The sequence below is a fragment of the Podarcis tiliguerta genome (assembly GCF_965153285.1).
Source record: "Podarcis tiliguerta genome assembly, chromosome: 5".
NCBI classification, from domain to species: domain Eukaryota; kingdom Metazoa; phylum Chordata; class Lepidosauria; order Squamata; family Lacertidae; genus Podarcis; species Podarcis tiliguerta.
This window is the reverse complement of record NC_139538.1, coordinates 44,167,561-44,190,546: the sequence shown is the minus strand read 5'-3', so window position 1 is coordinate 44,190,546 and position 22,986 is coordinate 44,167,561. Positions and strand designations below refer to the sequence as shown.

Sequence of the window (22,986 nt, the reverse complement as noted above, 5' to 3'; positions counted from 1 at the left end):
AAAGAAAGTAGGTAACTTGCTGTGAGACGTTTCAAATTCAAAGGGAATTATGGGGGTAGGGAAGGTTGATGGAACTTTAACATCTGTAAACGGATGGAGAGCAAATGAGTCCACTAGATGTTAGCATTGCTAGCAAGCTAACAAGGTTGAGAATTCCATGTGTTTCCCTCAAATATCATTCCTTAAAATAATATAACAATTCATTCCTTCCATCCACTTTCAAACCCAGGGACTGATTTCAAAATTATTTCTGCTACGAGTCTTATTTTAGGCATTAAAAGTGCATTTTAATGCCAAGGTTAGCTATGAGAATATTGCACATAACCTCAAGGTTCAGTGACGTGCATTAGCCCTCTTCTTCCCTGCCTTGCTAAAATGGGTAAAAATCCCAGAACGATTCACATATAATGCTAGACACATTGTTTACACTATAACACAAATATTATTTTATCAGCAATATTCTGATCTTTCTATCAGAATATAAGGCACTCATACCATCATTTTGTATACATTAAAGATACCACAATGTGACCTTCTCTAATGAACAGTTACACCAACTTCAACTCACTTAAGATTTCAATAAATCTTAAATGTTACATGAAGCATCAGTAATATCACAGATATCTGTCATACACTATGCATACACTATCCCTATGCAAAAGCTGCTAAGTATGTCAACTCATGTAATCGCAAAGTATGTCAACTCATAGTGTAAAAAGGATTGTTGTGTTAATTGGTCTTGACTTTTAGTTGAACCTCACAGCTGAACTTCCATTTATTCTGGAGCTTTGCCTTACAAGTGCTCAGGAACACTCAGCTCACGAGGAATTCTCACAACAGAGTTTTTAAAGCACAATAAAATGATTTTTCATGGTTGTACTTTTATTGTGTAATAAAATGATCTACTAAGGATTCTCCTAGAGCCCAGGAAACATATTTTATTTTCTAAACCTAGTATTTTTAAGAAGAGCAATTTCATTTAAATAGAAGTAACAACCAGCAAATCCTTCTTTCAGGTAAAATGTGAGCCATGCATAAACTATGAAATGTATTTACCCATGTCAGATGTAAGAGAGTTAAATAAGATAATGGGGAACTTTTATGGAGTGCATTCCATGCTTCAGAATGTGCACCAATAGTCTGTCATAACAAAATTCTTCTATTAATGATATTTATTTTCATTATGATTTATTACTTCCAGACCCATTTTGTTTGCTTGGTCTTTGACGTCCTTATGAACAAGAGTGAGGAATGTAAGGTTTACATGGATGGCATCAAGCAGCACTTTCTAACAACAAACACGGTCTGATTCTTGTGCTGCTATGTAGACAAAACATGGGTGAAACTCCACTGGAATTTATTTAGCACTCCAGCTTTGCTCAGGCTTATTAATTAAAGGACAAAGGTGGGAGATATTTTAAGGCTGAGACTACTAAACATATGAACCGAATCGCTTTCTACCATTTTGCATCCTGTTCAAGACTGGATAATAAAGTAGTGAACACAACCTTTATTCATTCTGTGCTGTTTCCAGAGGGTTGTACTTTTTCCAAAGGGACAACTATGATAAACAAAAGCAAAAACAACAGAGTCCTGTGACACCTTATAAATGATTTATTATATTTATTATAACTCAGTTGTAGAGCACATGCATTGAATGTAGAAAGCCCCAGGTTCAATTCTTGGCATCACCAGATAAAAAGATGTCAATGTTATATTGGTTTTTATGCTTTCACCGGGATTGTTGTATTGTTAGTTGATTTTATATATGATGTATCCTACTCTGGTATCACTTGTGAGATGAAGGGCAGGTTAAAAATCAATTAAATAACAGTAGAATGGGATCTGGTTTTTATTTGCAAGCTTCCTTTGCAACAGGGCTGTGCGCAAATATTGAAAATAAATAAACGTGGAAGCCGTCTGCCTGAAACACTGGATAATTGCTGTCAGTCAGAGTGGACAATCTTGGGCTAGTTCCTATGTCCCTAGATGACATGAGGCCAAATGGCAATGAAATGCAATGATCAGTCTGTGATAATTCTATATAAAAGCACAAGATAAATGAAATCACTCTCTCACACACATGACACTATCACATAAAAAGCTTATACTACAAAAAAATGTTAGTTTTTAAGGTGTTGCAAGACCCTTTGTTGTAATCCTGCTTGTACAATGTACAACTATTGGCCTTAAGAAAGATGAGCATTTATCAGAGCACAAGCAAGGCAGCACAACCATAGGGTCTTTCTGACTTACAATAATTAGAAAGAGATAAGGAACTATGACATACACATTTCAGAAAATGGCATTACCAGAAATAATAAGGTATAATGGATTAATCCAGGTAAGATGTGTCCAGAGAATAGAAACTTTTGCTTTCAGCAATAAGGCGACTTACCCTCCCATAACAAAGTCATATTTTCCAGAAATGCACTTACCTAGTAGCTGCACTCCACGTGTGAGTCCATAGACGTCAATCAAAGCCCACAATGGTTCAGTGGTCCTCACTCCACTGAAGAACAACATGGCGGCAGAGTTATTAACCCGGTAAAATACACGTCCCTTTTTGTCCACCCAGAACGCGATGATGTTTCCCTCATTTGCAAATTCTTCCGGGAGGGCCTTGGCCCAGAATCCACTCTGGGAAACGAGGTCTGGACATGCATACTTGGGCAGGGTTTCTGGGTTAATCCTAGAGGGGTCCTTAGAGGTAAATCCAAGCCGAAGAGCCCCACTCCAACAGCACTGCTTCTTTGTGATCTGAAGAGAGGGAAGAATAGAAGCATAATCAGCACAATTTGAATTTTTCATTAGCAACAGGTCATTGTTTAAGGGATGGAGAATAAATGTGTGGTGTAGCATTACTGAGCTGATGGGGACGAGTGCTTGAATTTACCGTATGTGGAGGAAGGAGGAGCACTGGGTATGAATGGGTTTTAGAAAAGGGGGTTGCATTAGGAAATATATGATTGCTTTGCAAGTGGTGGAAGGAGTGAGGAAACACTACTAAATAGCAGTATATTGTGTGGGGATCCTCACCCCACAAGGTTATAAGGGATGGCAATTACTTGGAGATTCAATGTTATCTGCAACCAGATCACATAATGCATTTTTGTCTACAATGAACCACTCTGACTGTCCCTGAACTGGCACCCATGTAGCCTACTCTCATGATTGCAGTAACAAACATGAATACATGATTTCTGCTGTACTCTTTCGTCTCTATTACAGTGGTGCCCTGCAAGACGAAATTAATTCGTTCTGCGAGTTTTTTCGTTCTACAAGTTTTTTCGTCTTGCGAAGCACCAATGTGTATTGACGGTTTCCCATAGGAATGCATTGGCGGTTTAAAAAAAAAAGGCGTAAGACGTTTCGGCTTGCAAAGCAAGCCCATAGGGAAATCCGTCTTGCGTAGCAACTCGGAAAACGGAAAACTCTTTCGTCTTGCGAGTTTTTCGTCTTCCGAGGCATTCGTCTTGCGGGGCACCACTGTATTTGATTCAGTTCAATTAGATAGATCATTCCAAAGATGAATAGATTAAAATAAGTAGGCTAGTTACCCTTTACACAAATGAAGGCTTTGAAACCCATTGTGAAGTAAGCAATGCCAGAAAGCTGGCTGGAGACTAAACAGGAGATATTGTAGAAGCTCTAGATCTGGAAATGGTAACATTTATTCATTCTCTGAATTACTCATGAAACCACCTTTCGTCAATTAAAATGAAGTGCTTTATAATAGGTCAGATATAATAACAACATTCAAATATACAACCAACAGCACACTGATTAAATAAGGCATCAAAACAATAATCAGGAATTTAAAATATAAATCATTACAATATCATACAGCAGCAATCATGATCACTGAATTTCCATCAAATTTCTGGATAAACAGATGAACCTTTACACTACAGGCTACCAGAAGCCCAGTAATGTAGGTGTCATCCACACTTCCAGGGGAACAAATTCCACAATTGGGGGTTATTACAAAGAAAAACTGCATGCATTCTGTATGTGTGCAAGGGAATGCAATACTGAAATAAAATAAAATAAAATCCAGCAGTAAAGTTTTGAAAACAGGAGCAAGACTGCATCAGTATCTTTGTGATTTAGGGCTCCTCTGGATATAGCTGCAATAACAGCAACACTCAAAAGCAAAAATAAAGTTTAACAGAAAAGATATCCAGTGGAAGCTACAAGTAACTTGCTGGTATTTAAGCAGATTGGGGTTGTTTCTTCAGATAATTACATATCTGTATCCACCCTTATCCTTGGTACCTTATCTTAGATGTGATGCTTCCATATTGCAGGGAGTTGCAGGGACTGGACTAGATGTCCCTTTGGATCTCTTCTTTAGATATTATCTAATAATCTACTCTATTATATAGAATATAGAATAATATAGAATATAGAATAATATCTATTATATAGAGTGCACTTAACATTCCTCTAGTCTGCGGTGATAAATAGGGGATGTATATAGTTAGATAGGAAGGTCATGACATCACTTAAAGACTTGGAGCTATCCGTGCCAGGGTTGTTCGGAAGGCAATGTGTAGGAACACCACCTACGCAGGACTCTAAGAGTTCAACAGGAAAGCAACACAGGAAGAGAATACAGGAAGGCCATGTTCTAGTCATACAGGAAAGGAATACTCTACACAATTCTTTGATTCTGTTATCCTTATCCTTATCCTTATCCTTGCAACCCTTATCCTTACAAAAGTTCTAAAGACTGATATTAAAAGCAGTTTATTTAAGAGTGTGGGTGCCAAGTGGATAGGTCTCTTGCTAAGGCGGTTGGATGGCATCTTGCATGCCTGCTTCTGTCAACTGCTACAGCCAAGGCGGTGCCAAATGTATTGCTTTTCTTTTCTTTTCTTTGGACCACGTCAGTGAGGTGGAGAGTGGGGTCTTATCTTCTGGCCACCCCAGGACCTCCACAGACACTGTCCAGGCTTGCTGTAAGTAAAGACCACACTTGCCTCCGCACCACTTGTCAGACTATCACATCCTCAAAGTTGCAACAAAATGCAGCAAAACAAGCTACCTGTACCGAATGTGTAATAAGGAAGCAATAATAGTAGCCTCATTAATCACTTTTTTAAAAAAACACAGCAACTGTGGGATTATTCATCATAGCAATTTTATTGCAGAACTGCAGGAGCTCGTGGGAAGGAGATAAATGGTGCTTCATCATTATTGGTTTTGTACCATTTTATCTGTACTTTACACTAACTGTATGAGATAGCCAGTTAAATGTTCAAACAATGCAGCACACAAGGCACTCCAGCTATTAATCCTGCAAAGCAACACAGGACAGGGCCCTGGAAGACAGGAAGGGAAAACAGTGCACAAAGCAAAAGCATAAGCCATAGGATTCTGCTGTGCCACAGAGACCCCTGGGGTATATTCTCAACTTGTATTCTGGGTCTTCAGAGAAAGTAGTTGAATGTTGATTTAAATACATCTGAAAATACATTGACTATGTTTGCATGTAATGCTAAACTATGATTTAGCAATAGCTGCACAAGCAGAGAGGAAACTATACAAAGTACAACACTCATGTGCTCCCCAAGAGGAATAAACCAGGGTACAATTTCACTTTTGCCACTTCCTGGATTGTCCTCACTTGCAGATTAGGTGTGTTAATATCAAATTAACAAACAAGTTTATGGTTCCTGGTTTGCACACAAGCCAGGAACCACCAAATGCAAAACTGAATCCTGGTTTATTCAACCTCCTGACCATGTGGGGAGATGATAGGAGGGCAGGGGAACACTTTACGCAGGCTTACAGAAGCTCATGTGCATAATGCTAAGCCATAGTTTTGCGCTCTATACAAACCCTCCCATTGCGAGGTCTTGGTATGCCATATGAATTTTGGTTCTCACAAAGAAGTGAATGGGAAAGGCATCAACTCACCTTGAGCCTGACTTGCTCATAGATAACAACTGCCCTGTTGCTGAAGGTGATGGCATTACAGAAGCTAGCCTGACGCTTGACTGCCTTCTGTGTGGTGTCCATGATGATCTGTGACCCCTTGGTATGGGGATGGAACAGCAGTGGGCTGACTGAGAGAGTTCCACACTGTGGGATGGGCAGACAATGCTTTTGCTTGTGGTGGCATCGGTGAGATGAAGCAGGAAATGGTCCACCTATGGAGTCTGAGATAGAAAGGAAAAAGAGAGAAACTGAGCTTTAAAAAGGAAAAAATCTGATGAAATTCCTAAAATGAAATCTACTATTGCTTAGCCATGAGACTAATATACAAGAGACCTGTGGGGTAGCATCAAAACCTCCTTCAAACACTTTACATAGATCATTTAAATGTACAGTCCCGCAAAGCCATTTAGAACTTTGGGACATATGCAAGAAGAAATTGTACAAGCAATCCTGAAGAAACTGGGTCAGTTTGGCCAAAGAGGGGGGAAATAATGAAGGGCAGAACAAAGCTCATACTCCAAAATTGAATAGCAATTTGCCTTCTATGACTTTGGGAGGTCATAGATGAAGGCTACAAATAAAATTCCCACTGCACACAGCTTCCCTATGCATTCATGTAGGGCTTTAACCTTCAAATGTGCATATGCAAGGTAGCAATTGAATCACTTTTGTTTAATGAACAATAGTAGGCAATTGGCTGTTGCCTTGAATTACCAGCTGATATATATTAGTTTAAAATGCTGTGGACAATTTGTAAGAGAACAATGGTTAAATGTTTTGAGGGAAGCTATGGGCTCTCCTTCACTGAAGATTTTGAAAAGACCAAATAAGCAAATATATCAATGAGATTTAATAGGAAACTTACTTCAGTGCAGATCAGTTACCGTATTTTTCGCCCTATAGGACGCACTTTTTCCCCTCCAAAAATGAAGGGGAAATCTGGGTGCGTCCTATGGGGCGAATGCAGGCTTCGCGGACCTCTCCGCAAACAGCAGGAGCGCTCCCGCTGCTGGCGGAGAGGTGCCTGCATGCTGAAGCCTGCACGCGCTGAGCTCAGCGCGTCCAGGCTTCGCGGACCTCTCCGCTAGCAGCGGGAGCGCTCCCGCTGCTGGCGGAGAGGTGCCTGCATGCGGAAGCCTGCGCGCGCTGAGCTCAGCGCGTCCAGGCTTCGCAGACCTCTCCGCTAGCAGCGGGATCGCTCCCGCTGCTGGCGGAGAGGTGCCTGCATGCGGAAGCCTGCGCGCGCTGAGCTCAGCGCGTCCAGGTTTCGCGGACCTCTCCGCTAGCAGCGGGAGCGCTCCCGCTGCTGGCGGAGAGGTGCCTGCATGCGGAAGCCTGCGCGCGCTGAGCTCAGCGCGTCCAGGCTTCGCGGACCTCTCCGCTAGCAGCGGGAGCGCTCCCGCTGCTGGCGGAGAGGTGCCTGCATGCGGAAGCCTGCGCGCGCTGAGCTCAGCGCGTCCAGGCTTCGCGGACCTCTCCGCTAGCAGCGGGAGCGCTCCCGCTGCTGGCGGAGAGGTGCCTGCATGCGGAAGCCTGCGCGCGCTGAGCTCAGCGCGTCCAGGCTTCGCGGACCTCTCCGCTAGCAGCGGGAGCGCTCCCGCTGCTGGCGGAGAGGTGCCTGCATGCGGAAGCCTGCGCGCGCTGAGCTCAGCGCGTCCAGGCTTCGCGGACCTCTCCGCTAGCAGCGGGAGCCAGCACTGGGCTCCCACGGCTTGCAGAGAGCTGCCTGTTTGGGGGCTGGGGTCGGGGGAAGCTCGGGCTTCCCCAACCCCGCGCCTGGGGGGGAAATAATTTTTTTCCTTTATTTCCCCCCCAAAAAACTAGGTGCGCCTTATGGGACGGTGCGTCCTATAGGGCGAAAAATACGGTAATAGCTTTCTTGGTTATCTGATTATTCATTTTAATCACTTACATGGATGCCTTAGCTTTGGTCTATAATCCTGTACCTGGTGCTCTGTTGTGTTGCTCATAGTGTAACCTCCCCATGGGGAAAGGTCATAAGCCAGTGGCAGAATATATGCTTTGCATGCAAAAGGGGCTAGATTAAATTCTTGACATCTCCAGGCAGTTACCTAGCTCAGGCTTCATATAACATGCTACACAAAGTAGCTGCAATGCAAAACCATCATTTTATGACAGAAAGCAGTTAACCACATGGATGCAAAACAGAGAGTGGCTGTATGGAGATAGTTTCCAGTAAACCAGATAGTGCATACGGAAATAAAAAAAGAGCAGTAGTTTGTTAATGAATGGATGAATTCAACAATTCAGCAACCTTCCAAACACAAGCTTTATGATTCTTCTGAAAGGCTGCAAATTGATTTTGTCCTTTCTATACCTATCTCTCATTACACAGGTCAGCTGTTCAGAAATAGGTATTGACCCGAAATCATTTTTTTTAAAGAACAGATCCCTAAAGGCACTGGCAAAGTGCACATATTTATAATCAGGATATAACAGGAGTGTGGTAACTAGACAGAGTTCAATCTTGTCTTGCCTAAAGCGTAGGGTCAGGTTGGATGAGTCAAGTACACAATGTGCCGCTTTCTGAACGCTTGCTATGTGAAAATTCATTTATCTGAACACAAGGAATTAGTACGCAAACCTCGCTATACAGCACAGATTTAGATATCTGAATAGTGAGCATTCTTTACTTCCTTGTTTGCCTTTTGCTGGGTGGCTGAGAAACTGTGGTGATCTGTACTGTAAGCAAGGTTACAGTGTGTTTTCAGGTTTTTTGGGGTCAAAAATTCTGTGGTCAGGAACACATTAGAAATTCCCCCATAGGAATCAATGGAAATTATTGGCTCATTATGCGAATGCTCACCTAATGAATGATTTCGAGGGAACTTATTGCATTCCAATAGCGGGACCTGCATGTACCGTAGTTTTTCTTCAGGCTGTGCTTTCAAGAAAGGCATGCTACATTTCTATCCTAAACTATATTAACCCGTTAGGAATTTTTTTCAAAGTATGTGAACATTAGTATGTTATGAGACAGAGTTGATTCAGGTGCTATGGGGAGAATATTATAAAGTGTCTCCAGGCACCTAGACTACCTTCAGAATGAATGTGTTTATGTGGAAAATCACTTGTTTGAAAATGCTCTATCAAAGGCTAGCTGCAGCCTAGCCATGTTTGTATTTGCTAACTTTCCATGCGCACAGAGCATTAGTACCACCCCAGTTTCAAACTTCAGAAAGATCACCACTCAAGTTGCCACAATATTTCTCAAGACATTTATTATGGGGCAAATTCAGCTGTTGCCCTGCATTCATATTCATGTCTGGAGCATGGAGAAATGCTGTAATGATGTCACAACTTTTGATTTTCATGGGGAAGAAAAGTTAACCAACTATTCAGTTGCAGATTTGCTGTTGGTTATGAGGGGGAGACTTTCCTAAATAAAAAGCAATAGTTTGCTACCGAGTTGTATCCAGGAATGGTTTTGCCTTAGTGGAAGACCATTCTCCTTGTGTGGCACATTAGGCTTCTATCCCCTGCTTACCTAACATAGGAAACTCCCATATATTGAGTCACACCACTGGTTCATTTTAGCTCTGGGGAGCTAAGCTGTTCTGCAAGATCAGTAGAAGAAGAGTACATATTTATAGTGATAAACTAGCTCTGTTGGGCACAGGCAAAAATGACTCTATAGAGAAGAAAAAGAGTTTGGATTTGATATCCCGCTTTATCACTACCCGAAGGAGTCTCAAAGTGGCTAACATTCTCCTTTCCCTTCCTCCCCTCCCCCACAACAAACACTCTGTGAGGTGAGTGGGGCTGAGAGACTTCAGAGAAGTGTGACTAGCCCAAGGTCACCCAGCAGCTGCATGTGGAGGAGCAGGGAAGCGAACCAGGTTCACCAGATTACGAGTCCACCGCTCTGAACTACACTGGCTCACCACACTAGAGTGTTCCATGTATGTTCAATAAGGATGCATCAGTTGGCTTTTTGAAGGGGGGGGGTCAGAAAGACAGTTGCTCAGCAAAGTGATTAGCACGAGTCCAAAACAAACATAAACTGGCACTTTGATTTGCAGATTACTGATAATCTAAAACAAAAACAAAAACCCTTCTGCTAAAAAAAATGTTTTAGAAATGGAATCCAATCCACATTGCAAGATTCTATGCTCTAGAATTAAAAAATAATAATCCCTCAAGGGGTAACTTGAAATGAATCTTACTGCAGTGTTAGAAACTGTATCTGTTAGATGGGAACTAGAAGATATTTATATAGCAAAAAACTCCCCCCAAAGCTAGGTGCGTCTTATCGTCTGGTGCATCCTATAGAGCGAAAAATACGGTATTTGCAGCTACTGAGGATGAAGTGAGGTAGTGTCAGAAGTGGAAGCAGGTACTTCAAGTAGAAAGCAATCCTTACAACTTCACCGCCTACACCAACATTTAACTCCAACTCCAAATAGTAACTCCTAATCACAACCCTGGTAGATGGTGAGATCCAACATAATCTACTCATACCATCTCCTCACCACTGTGGTTGTGTATGAGCCTGTGATGGTTTGTGTATGCTCTTCGTAATAAGCACCCTCTGCACACTCAGAGAGATATTTACAGTTCTTTATTGTACATATGTACAAGCAGCACAGTACAATCATGCATCCGAATCGTCCGGTTCAAATTCGGGGAGTGGTCTTCCCCTGCTTCTCCTCCAACAGAAAAGGCAGGGCAGCTTCATGGGACGTCTCTGATCGCTGCGCTTTAACCCTCTCCTTTCCTGTGCCAAAGGCACAGGCTCTCCGTCTGTTCCTGAACTCCCTGTGCGGTGCTGGGGCTCTGCTTCAGCATCAGAGAACCTTCCCGCCTCCTGGCTCTTTCCCTCTTCCCCTTCCATCACTCCCTCTCTGTCTTCTTCTGACTGTTCCCGCTCTGACTCTTTTCCTCCCACCCACCGCCCGCCCCAAAGGCATTCCTTGGCAGTCCCGTGACAGAGCCCCTAGAGGATTAAGAGACCCTCTGGAGCATATCTGGGCTGTGTGCAGGATGCTAGAGAGGGATAAGAGAACCCTAAAGTCCTGTTGCGTAACTAGGAGGACATCATTGGGTGTCACCCTTTGGGGTTTTTTAACTAGAACCCCAAGAACTGCCAACCAAAGCTAAGTGCAGGAGACATAGAATTAAACAAGGTATCTCTGAGTAAATTATCTCTGAGTACATTCTGAGCAGAGAAGACTCCCTGGAAAAGACCCTGATGTTGGGAAAGATGGAGGGCACAAGGAGAAGGGGACGACAGAGGACGAGATGGTTGGACAGCGTTCTCGAAGCTACCAACATGAGTCTGACCAAACTGCAGGATGCAGTGGAAGACAGGAGTGCCTGGCGTGCTCTGGTCCATGTGGTCACGAAGAGTCGGACACGACTAAACGACTAAACAACAACAACATTCTGTGCTTAGGGTTATTTGATTTCTGCGCCTTATTCCCCAATCACTTTTTAAAAAGTAAACACTGACAGGCACAGAACAGGGTATAAAAGCCAACCTCTCATAAAACAAGACCCATCAAAAAACAACAAACGGTCAGGTGAAATAACAGCATGAAGAAGAGTGCCAATGCTGTACTGCATTACACTTCTTCCTAAGGGCACTCTCTGTCAGTATCCCTTTCCTGACCTCTGGGGCGAAAATCAACACATTTTTATGCCCTGCAAACAACTGCTTTTGTATTTGTGTCACATTCAATCACCAATGACACATCATCCTTTTAAACTATTGCCGCCCATCCACAAATTGTGTCACAATTTGAAATAACTGAAAGATTTCAGCAAATGCTTGTAAGAATGCTAGGCTAAAATAGAGCCTCGCTGATCCACCAGAACTCTTCTTATGATCTCATATAATATCAACAGTACTCAATTTAAAGATTGTAATCAGACCCTATATTAGCCTTCCCTTTTCCACCATTCAGGATGCAATCCTATGCGCACAATTCCCTGGCAGTAAGCACAGTCATACTTACTTCTGAGTAAACATAACAAAGGACTGCAGTGTGTGTGTGTGTTATAAAATACTTTTCATTCATAAATTTGATCTACGACTTTGTTATATCCCGCTCTATTCCTGTGTTTTCCCAATTTAGGAGTGCGGGGAGAGAAGGAATATATGAAAGATATGATGAGGAATTGCCATTATGGTACTCTATCAATCACCTTTTCACATATCAAAATGTAAGAACGCAAGAAGGCAGGGCCCTGCTGGATCAGACCAAAAGCCTATCTAGGCAATGTTGGTTCTCCACTGGCCAGACAGATGCCTATAGCCCACAAACAGGACAAGAGCACATTAGATACTAATATTATGAGAACAGGAGAAAGCATTTGTCTCCCCACTTTCTCCACAAAATGCACAATTTAATACATCTGTATTATGTTTCCCTTTTTACTTGCCTTTTTTCTAAACTAAAAGGCCCCAAACATTGTACAAGAATTTTATTGAGGTGTCGTTCCAGCTTTCTGATGATTTTGCTTGCCCTTTTCTGCTCCTTTTTCATTTCTACAATATCCTTTTTGAGTTGCAGTGACCAGAACTGTACATAATACTCAAGTGCGGCTGCACCATAGATTTATACAAAGTTATTAGGATATTGGCAGTTTTAAATTTGATTGCTTTCCTAATAATCCCCAACAAAGAATTCACATTTTTCACAGCAAGCCAACATTTTCACTGACTGAGCTGCTGCTTCAGTGAGCTATAGTTAAAGTTTATCATACAAAAGCTGGCAAAGATTCGGGGCAATCCTATGCATGCCTACTTGGAGGTAAGTTACATTCTGTTAAATGGGACTTACACCCTAATAAGTGCATTTAGGGTTTCAACTGCAGTTGCTTACTGCATTAAGGAAAACAGTTTCCATTTGGTCAGATTCCTGTTTAGCAGGCGGGAAACCATTAAGAATGGACTCTCACATTGGGAACCCCATATAAAGAACTTTCTACACTGGGGTGGGGAGCCTGTGATCCTCCAGATGTTGCTGGACTATGTCTCCCATTAGCCTGACCATTAGCCACACTGACTGCTGCTGGTGGAAGTTGGAGTTCACCAACTCCTAGATGCCCATCACTGTTCTACACAATTTGGCACCTGACAGTAAACTCCAAACTAGGACATGTCAGCTGAGCATAACGCTTCAAAAGCATCTGAGGAAGAGGACACTAGTTCACAAAAGCTTATGCCACAATAGATTAATAAATGTTTGGACCTTTAAAGTGGCAGAAGCAGCAGACTGAGATGGCCTGCTCAGGTGGCACCATGAGGACAGCATAGATGAAGGCAGGAGTTCATGTCTGAGTGGTGCAGCAATACTTTTTAAAGTGCTGCCCTAGGGAGGAGATACCATCTGTGCCCTGCTTTGGACTGCAATTTTTCTTGGCCTTGCACCTCTTCCCCTCTGCATTCACATACAGTGGTACCTCAGGTTACAGATGCTTCAGGTTACAGATGCTTCAGGTTACAGACTCCGCTAACCCAGAAATAGTACCTCAGGTTAAGAACTTTGCTTCAGGATGAGAACAGAAATTGCACAGCAGCGGCGCGGCGGCAGCGGGAAGCCCCATTAGCTAAAGTGGTACCTCAGGTTAAGAAAAGTTTCAGGTTAAGAACGGACATCCGGAACGAATTAAGTTCTTAACCTGAGGCACCACTACTGTACCTCTTAAGATATCAAACCAAATTTTGCTTGATGGTCCCTGAGATCAAGGAACAGGCCTTCATCTATGTTTAGTTACAACTGGATGCTATTTTCATTCAAGATGGAGGGTATGTTTGAAAGGAGAATATCAATACTTGTCTACACTTCCTGTCTTACAGAGTAATGTAATTTAATACAGACATACTAAACATGCAGCTTTCACCAGAATTGCATGCTGACTGAGTGTAAATAGCAATTCACACTTCAAACACCAGTTGTGTAAAAGGAGATTCCAGCTGTGAATATTTTACGGCCATGTTTTATTTCCATGGTCTACAAATCAACGTAAAAGTTGTTTGCTCTCCTTCAGTGGGCCTCAGATAGAGTACACTTCTTTAAAAAGAAAAAAAACCCATTCCTGCTGCTAAATATAAACCAGCAGTTAATCTTTTGGAAGAAAGAAAGAAGAAACGCTAGTCATAGTATTTGGGGATCTAGTTCTGGAATACTTGTAAACCTGCCAGCATTCTCTTCCAGTTTAAATACATTTTAATGGAAAGCCTATCCTGGGCACATTTTCCATGCACACTGCAGTAACTTGGAACCTATCCTATTAAATTCCAGTAAGAGTATGAGACAGAATTAGGTGCAGAGATGTTAAAAGCCAAGCCTTTTGAATATGCAAAAAAGCTGGAAAAAACTGGGAACAGTTGGAACAGAAATAATAAATGAGTAATACAGAACCATCGTTAAGAATTAAAACAATGGTTAAAATTCAGTGGGTGTGAATGACACAAGGCAATATCAATGGATTAAAGGGCAGGAACAGTTGTGAATCATTGTGGTGTTTCTTGTGTTATGGGCCACACAGAAAGCACTGGCTCATTAAAGTAGAATTACATTGGTCCCTGACTTTTCCCACTTATGAATCAGTATGCTGGCCTGTGAGCTCAACCTTCACTTCAGGACAGATTCTTCTTTTCTCTCCCCCCCCCCCCCCCAGTCACTGGAAACGAACTATGAGGAATTTTGCTACAGTCTCTTAAAAGGTTCAGCTTTTCACATAAGTAGAGAGGGTTGCGTGATGTTAAAGGATGAAAACTTTGCACCATGGCAAGTTAGCAGCCCATGGGCAATTCAACTTCCATAAGCAGGTCTATGGGTCCTCTGCATCCATGCAGAACCTGCACCCCAATAATGTCAACTTTACCCACAGAAAACAATGTTTTTGACCTAAAAGAAACTCTGGAGTTTTCTGTGTTTGTTTTTATCAAAGGTTTTCCTCATTTACAAAAGCACATGCATTGTCTCTTTCTTCGGGCTGTATTTTCTACAGATCAGTTACATTTGTTGTGAGACACTGGTGCTATATGCAGCATAGGTTTGGGAAGACAAGAGGGTGGGGACAGAGAAGAGGGGGTGTGGTGGTAAAACTTATGTTCTTTTACTTAGTGTACGAGGGGGTGTTGTGTCGGCATCACTTGGGTAGGTTCTCTTTCTATTCACTTTTTATGTTTCCTCCGTGGTGAGAGAGGTTGGGGTGGCTGAGGGGTTGGGTGATTGCCTTTGGTTGGCTGCAGTGGGTTTTGTTTGTGCATGAGGGTGTGTGTGTTGTTGGTTTAAGTTAGCCATACAGAATCGTATGGTTTTCTGAAAGTCAAGAAAAAGCCAACAGGGAGCAGGGGGAGGAGATGCTGCTTTGGGATAGAGTGGGATGAGACATGAAACACAACTGAAAGGGAGAGTCAACAGGGGTGAATCTTTTCAGGATGCTTGGAGATTATTGAAAACCACAAAAATACAAACTAAGATAGATCACAGATTAGGAAAGCAACAGCAAAACTCCATGAGGATGCCAGTGTGGTTAATGAAGACACAGTCAAGGCAACTATAAAAGGCAAGGAGGATTCCTTGTGGGTTTGCTTGTTTTGCATTTTAAGAGTCACAAAAAGTTTCAATAAAATTATTCTTTTTTAAAATAATGGACATCTTGTCTGAATGAGCAGAACAAAAAGGAACACAAACTCTGGCAAAACAAGTAAGGCAAGTGGGGAAAGAATTTGAGGAACATATTGCTTACAAAAAAAAAAGTCAGTCAATAAACAGTAATTTCTGGCTAATGACAGATGCAGTGATGGTTCACCACAAGGTGCTCAAACTTGTTCTGAGTGATTATTACAGCTCCCTTCTGATGCCCCCTAACCCATGGCCCACAGCCCAGTTTAAGTAGACTGCTCCAGAACATGGAGGTTCCACTCTTCTCGGACAGCTCTCAGCAGCACCCTCCTGAGCATGAAGCCTACCAGCAGGACCCACAAGCGACCCTTCCTCCTTCAGCACACCCAGAGAGGGCAAGTTTTCTATGCTCAGCCTCAGCTGCAATGCCGGGGCCAGTTCCTGCCTGCAGGCACATGCCCCCCACCCCCTGGCACCTCACCTGGAGAAAGGCCCTGCTGGTGGGAGGAAGGTGCCTTAACAAGAAGCCGGCCCCGAAGGGACAGGAGTGGTGGACACAGGTTGAGGTGGTGAGCAGTAGGGCGGCACTATCAAGAGCAGCTCATCCCAGCTTGGGCAGAAGGTAGGAGCAGTTTCTTTCCTCGCCCTTTTTTTGTACTTAGTGATCATTCTTTCCCCATCCCTCACACTGGTGTCAATGGGGAGGAAAAAAACTAGGCTAGCCCCAGAGCTACTGCAGTTTTACTCCCTTTGCAACGGTGTGCCAGGAAAACCAGAAGGCTTTGAACTCTGTGTGGATTCAAGTTCTCCCCCCCCCCCCCGCTCAAAGCTTCTCCCAACACAGCCTTTTCATTTCATACTACCATCAGAGTCAACAGCAGAAGCGTGGTGGAACTTTCCAACACCACCATGGAGGCTTCTGATGGCAGGTTTCCTTCTCCATTTGCAGAGATGGAGATTGACGGAATCCAACAGCCCCTTAGCTGCCTTTCACAAGTCCTTAGGACTTATCCCTTAGTAGTTAGAAGACGGGGTTGGATGGCACCTGCTTTCACCCGGCCTACATAATCTTTAACCAGACCAAAAAAACACTCAAAGAAGACAGGTCTCAATGTGGGTGTCAGACTATGTCTACATCCACAATTCAATGCAGCTCAATGGCAATGTGTAGAACACATCCTGGCCTGCTTGGCGTGCCCTGGTCCATGGGGTCACGAAGAGTCGGACACGACTAAACGACTAAACAACAACAACAGAACACATCCGGCTTGCCTCTCCACTGAAAGCACTTAGGAACTGATTTGGACGTAGCATTGCTACAGTTTTCCTGCTTCACCTTACTGTGCACTGAAAGAATGCATTAGGCATTGTGACTGCTGCCCACTATATGCTTGTGTCCTCCTGTTCCTTGTTCATTCGTTTCTTCTACCTTCGTCTTTGTTCATTTGTTTTATATGGGTTGCTTTGCATGTGCTCAGTTTTTTAACTATGGCATGAGAGATCAAAAATTCAGAGACTGATCAAGAAGTTTGAATGGCGTACAAACATTAACACCACCTTCATGTCCCAAAGGACAGTCCTCTCATGATTAAATGCAAATGAGCTGAGAGGAAAGTATACATGAAGCATAAATGGAATATCTTGCAGATTGTGCTTTTCTCCAATTCAAGAACTGAGACCAGTGTCATGAGAAATGAAGGTCAGTGGCTGGCTGCTGAAACTTCAGAATAGCTGAATATGCTTCTTTTTTCTGTCAAGATGCCATCTATTGTCACAGTTCTGATAGAAGCCAGATGTGTGTTCCAGCAAGTAAAACAGAAATGTACCTGACCATTCTCAAATTGTTGCCAGCACACATCCTCTCTGCTTTTCCTGTGTAGTGAAAATAAACACACAACCTGTGTGTGCTACAGCATCCTATAAGCTCAGCAAATAGTCCCTGTTGTACACTCAGTGCTGGCTGCATTATTTGGGGGGCCCTTGATACAGTACCTTCAGTGGGGCCCCACTTACCTGGAAGAATTAGGACATGCAAACTAGGAACTCTCGTATCCAGTGTTAATGGATACTTCCTGCAAACTGGGAATGGCAGGCCACTCAACTGGTGAGTGGTCCTCTACTGGAATTGGGGCCGTGGCAAATGCCCAGCTTTACCATTCCCATGTACATTTGTGCAGGGTCAGTCTTTCAGAAGTGATATACAGTGGTACCTCAGGTTACATACGCTTCAGGTTAAAGACTCCGCTAACCCAGAAATAGTGCTTCTGCCATGTTTTGGAAAATAATTGCAAAAAGCTGGAGAGACTCCCCAATTGAAATCGAATACTCTATACCCGCGGGAGCATGGGAGGCCTATTTCCTCTCATTATACTCATCAAACCAACCGGTCCCAGCTCTGCTTCCTACTTTAAGTGAATTTGGCGAGGAATGGCCCCCTGTAACCACAGAAGAAATTACTGGCCTTATTCAATCTCTTAAATCAGGGAAAGCCCCGGGTGCTGATAATATCCCACCAGAAATTCTTAAGGCAAATGTTGAATGGTGGGCCCCTGTGCTAGCCGCCTTGTTCACTAGTATAAATCAAGCGGCTATTATCCCCGAGGACTGGGGTTTAGCCATCATCATTCCAGTATACAAGAAAGGAAACAGAACTGAGCCAGCTAATTACAGACCAATCAGTCTATTAAGTATTATTAGCAAACTGTACGCTGCTCATTTATGTAATAAATTAGTGGAGTGGATGGAAAGAGAGCATATCCTATCAGAAGCTCAAGCTGGTTTTAGAGCAAAGCGTTCAACTATAGACCAGGCCCTTATTCTTCAACATCTGGCAGATAAATACTCTAGAAAAGGGGGGTCTTTATATGCAGCTTTTGTGGATTTTAAATCGGCTTTTGATCTAATACCAAGGGACAGACTCTGGGAAAAGCTTGGCGCTACAAACATAGATAAACGCCTACTACGCCTTATCCGTGGTCTCTACGAAAATACCAGGGTGAGGGTAAGATGCGATCGAGCAGGCCATTTAACTAAAGAAATTCAAACGCACTACGGGGTTAAACAAGGATGTGTCCTCGCGCCAACGCTATTTAATTTTTATATCAACTCTCTAGCGGTAAATATGGTGAAAGAAAATGCCCACCCTCCCAAACTGGCAGGTATGCCCCTTCCGGTGCTTCTGTATGCGGACGATGCAGTTCTACTCTCCTTTTCCTGCGTTGGCTTGAGGAAGCTTTTGAGATCACTCGCTGACTATTGTCAAGCGGAACAACTATTAATAAATTACAGCAAATCTAAAATTATGGTGTTTTCAAAAAAAAGAAGGAAACACAAATGGAGAATTAATGGACAACCTATTGACCAGGTAGCAACTTTCAAATATCTGGGAATAACTTTTCAGGAAAGTGTCTCGTGGCACCAACAGATGAAAAATGCCATTGCCAACGCAGGAAGGGCCAATAAAGCCCTCACAAGATTTTTTCACGGGAAAGGGGCTAAATACGTTCCGGCGGCCACCCAGGTTTTTACTGCAAAAATACTTCCACAACTCACTTATGGATCCCAGGTTTGCAGTTTTAAAAATTTCGCGCCTATGGAGACATTCCAAACAAAATTCTATCGGTGTTTATTGGGGATCCCCCCCTGTGTATCTAATATAGCTGTCCGCTTAGAAGTTGGACAACCACCCGTTAACGCGCGGTTGTGGATTCTAAAGATACACTACTGGTTAAAACTTATCTTTTTCCCGGCCGGTTTGGCTCCTTTAACACTCTTAGACACCTTTCATTCTACCTGGAAAGCATCCCTGTTTGAAAAGATAAGAAGCTTGGGATTCTCCCCGCAGATCTTGATAGCGGCAGGATATGAGAGAGCCAGAAGTCAAGTGCTCCAACGCATTAGGGACATAGAGCTGCAATGTCATATGGGCAGAATGGATAAACATGCCACAATCAGAGACTTTGGGAGAGGGTTCTCACCCGCAAATTATTTGGCTGATTTACAAATACCTAAGTACAGACACTCCTTTACCCTGGCTAGATTTAACGTCCTGCCCTCTGCCCAGCTGCTAGGCAGATATGAGGGCAAACCATATGAGTCACGTGTTTGCCCATGTGGTTCATCGGAAGTAGAAACAAGTCTGCATGTACTGCTGCACTGTAGTTACTACGAGGATCTACGCCTGACCTTTATTGCCCCAGTTCTACAAAAGCTTAAAAATGAATCAGAACTCCAACGTATGAGAGCCTTGGTAGAAGATAAGGTTCCTGAAATTACGATCAATGTTGCCAAATTCTGCGTAGCCGCTATTAGGCGCAGGAAACTAAAGCTTTCCAAAGTCAATATGCAGGCAAATACCTAATTCTACTCATGCTGCCTAATTTTAAATTGCTGTTATGGCCTAATCTGTATTGAAATTGTTCTTTGTTTTCTCTGGTGTTATGTTTTGCTGACTAACTGTACAAGTTAACCTGGTCTGTGACCGTTTAATAAATTTGATTTGAGTGCTTCAGGTTAAGAACTTTGCTTCAGGATGAGAACAGAAATCGGGCTCCAGCGGCACGGCAGCAGCAGGAGGCCCCATTGGCTAAAGTGGTGCTTCAGGTTAAGAACAGTTTCAGGTTAAGTACAGACCTCCGGAACGAATTAAGTACTTAACCTGAGGTGCCACTGTACTGCATTAACAGTTACACCTGGTTAATTTTCAAAGCAATTTATTTTAAGTATTTTGAGACAAATTGTATTGCCTCGGCAATTAGTTTCCTAATCGGTTAATTAATAAGCAGAGTCCTTATGTCCATGTGCAATCACTGGGCTTGTCTGAAGCCAGAACTTCACTTGCTGCAATTTTAAATTTCTTTTCTTCCTCATTCGATACCTGGGAATTGATATACTCTAGGAAGCTTGGTTAGTGGGTGCAAAACGTGAATAGTCAAGAAACAATGTTGCCTAGAGCTTCATACAAAAGTGCACATGATGTCCAGAACCTCGTAAGAGTCATGGTTCGGACATTATTTAAAGTTTCTCTCTAAAGAATCACTAGATTAGTCTGTACTAGAACAAGCTTGCTGTAGAATTAACTGGTGTGAGGCACAGCCCAGTACTCTCAACTTGTTTCCTGAAAACAAAGGGCAACCACAACAAACAGCAAAGCAATTCATAGCATCATTTACACAGCAAACATAGCGAAGAAAGGGGAAAGGAAGCAGTGTTTGGGAGAGGTGTGTGTTATGCATACAAGAAGAACTTCTTTCCCCCCTCCTTGCTTCCTTTTCTCTCTGTTTAGAAAGCTTGATGGCAGGAATAGTGGGAGTCCATTCCCCCAGCAGCTCGCTACAGCATCTCCTCTGGCAGAAGACAGTCCAAAGAGGAGGAGGAGGAGAAGGAGTGAGTGAGTGAGTGACAGCAAGCTTAGGACTTTTCTGATCTGGAGCCTAATAGTTTCTCCCCAGTTGTTCCCACAATTCAAAATTATTCTCAGACTGCTTTCTTCCACTAAAACAGTGCAAGTATTGTTATGAACACTGGCCAAGTAAAGCCAGTCACCAGTCACCCCCTTTAGCTGGGGATTTCCAGGTAAACGGCTCAAGATGACTGGTACATGTATCTTCCTGGGAACTAGTTGTTAGATGGTAAATTGACGCACATCCCTGGAATGCGAGAGCTATTTGGAGGAGCTGTTTTTGATTTCCCTCCATCCCCCACAACTGAAGGGAGGGGCTGTCAGAAGGTTTGTATGTGAAAAACCTGCCCCCCCCCCTTTTTTGAGAGGCACAGAGTGATGGCTGAGCTGCTGATGAAAGGATCTCAGGGTGCCTCTGTGGTGTATTGCTGGACTCCATCATCCCTGACCATTGGGCCATGCTAGCTGGCATTGCTGGGAGTTGGAAGTCCAGCAATGTCTGGAAGTGCCACCTTGGCTAATCCCTGCTCTAGGGAACTGGTGTTGGGGTATTAGGGTCTAGTGCCTGCTAGAAAAGCTGTGGTGCTTGCCTCCCACTTGTGTTCCATCTCTGTATTTGTGAAGACATTAAATACTATAAATTACCAAAGTCTCTAGTGATCTCTTTCTGAAAAAGGAAGCCAAATGCAGGCAGCAGAATCACTGGAACTTCTTGCTGCTTGGGGAAGCAAATGGGAACTGTGCATCTGCAATATGAAAGCATATCAAAAGGAGTTTCTCTCTTCTCGTAGCAGTAATTTCATGGAGTGGAACTTTTGAAATACATATGTACAGATATGCCCTAAATTACAGCAAGTATTCAAATTAAGTACATTTTATAACCATTCGGATAAAGTATGGTTTTTAACACTACCACATGCATGTAAACACATATATAGAAAAACAAGGACAGCATAACACTTTTTTCCCCAGCCGCTTCTACTATTCAACTCAAAGTAACCTCAGATGTTCACTTGAAATCTGGCAAAGTCACAGGATTATAGCATAATCACTGGTAGCCCCCTTTTTAGTAAACGTTAACATTGCTTCAACATTCTTCCCAGGGTATTCTGTATCAGTTAATCCAGCCCTGAGATGGACTGATTTTAGAAAAGCAAACAAATACCATCTTTCAGACTATATAAAGGCCATGCTGTATATAGATATTTAAGAAGAGCCTTGGCATCTTCATCTCACAGCAATACTCAGTGGACCAAATGTGTGTGGGGGGGTGATATCTACATCCTGGCACATTTGCAGCAGCGTCTAGAAACAATATATATTCCTCTATTTCAGCTGTCCTGTGTTTGTAGATTATTTACCCATTCAGAGCAAAATAGAATACTAAAAGAACTGCATCTCCACAGTGCTGAGGTTAACATTTGGCATTATCAAGGTATTATTTATTTTAATGAGGCAGTGTTTTGAACTCGGGCAGTTCCCTTTTTAGACATTTGCAAGTCAAATTGTATTAGGAAAATGTGCCTCAGAGGTGCACAAATATGCAGACAATTGGGGTCTGAGCTACAAATGCTGAGATAAATGGAATGGGGATCAGTTTAAATCCAGAAAGGTTAGGATATTATGATGTAGCAAACATACAAGATGGAAAAATTACAAGACACAGAGCAGCTGGGAATAAAACACAACAGATTCAATGTGGCCTGGGGGGTAAGGGTAGAGTGTGTGGTATAGAGAGATATTTGACCCTGAGAGCCAAACAGAAAAACTTGGAGTAGATTGACACCATAAAGCATCCCTAGTGCACATTAAAAGCACATTACTTCACCCATAGAATCCCAGGGAATGTGGTGTCCCCCTCACAGAGCTACAATTCCCAGCACCCTTAACAAACTACAGTTCCCAGAATCCTTTGGGGGAAGTCATATTTTTAAATGAGTGTTGACTGCACTTTCAATGTATGGTGTGAATCTGCCCTTGGCAGGCTGAATTTGGCCTGGGGTCTCCCCCCCCCCCCCCGTACACTGATTTTCTGCT

The 22,986-nt window shown here is 42.9% G+C and overlaps 1 protein-coding gene across 4 annotated transcripts in view; it reads right to left on the bottom strand.

The window, feature by feature from the left end:
• The window catches only part of NEURL1 (neuralized E3 ubiquitin protein ligase 1), a 122,696-nt gene that overhangs the window by 30,881 nt on the left and 68,829 nt on the right, over window positions 1-22,986 (bottom strand). For all 4 annotated transcript variants that reach the window (XM_083441539.1, XM_083441538.1, XM_083441541.1 and 1 more), the window contains exons 2-3: window positions 5,926-6,167; window positions 2,439-2,760 (exon numbers count right to left, since the gene is read on the bottom strand). In XM_083441539.1, the coding sequence (XP_083297665.1) occupies window positions 2,439-2,760; window positions 5,926-6,167 (564 nt within the window). The remainder of the gene's footprint in view (window positions 1-2,438; window positions 2,761-5,925; window positions 6,168-22,986) is intronic.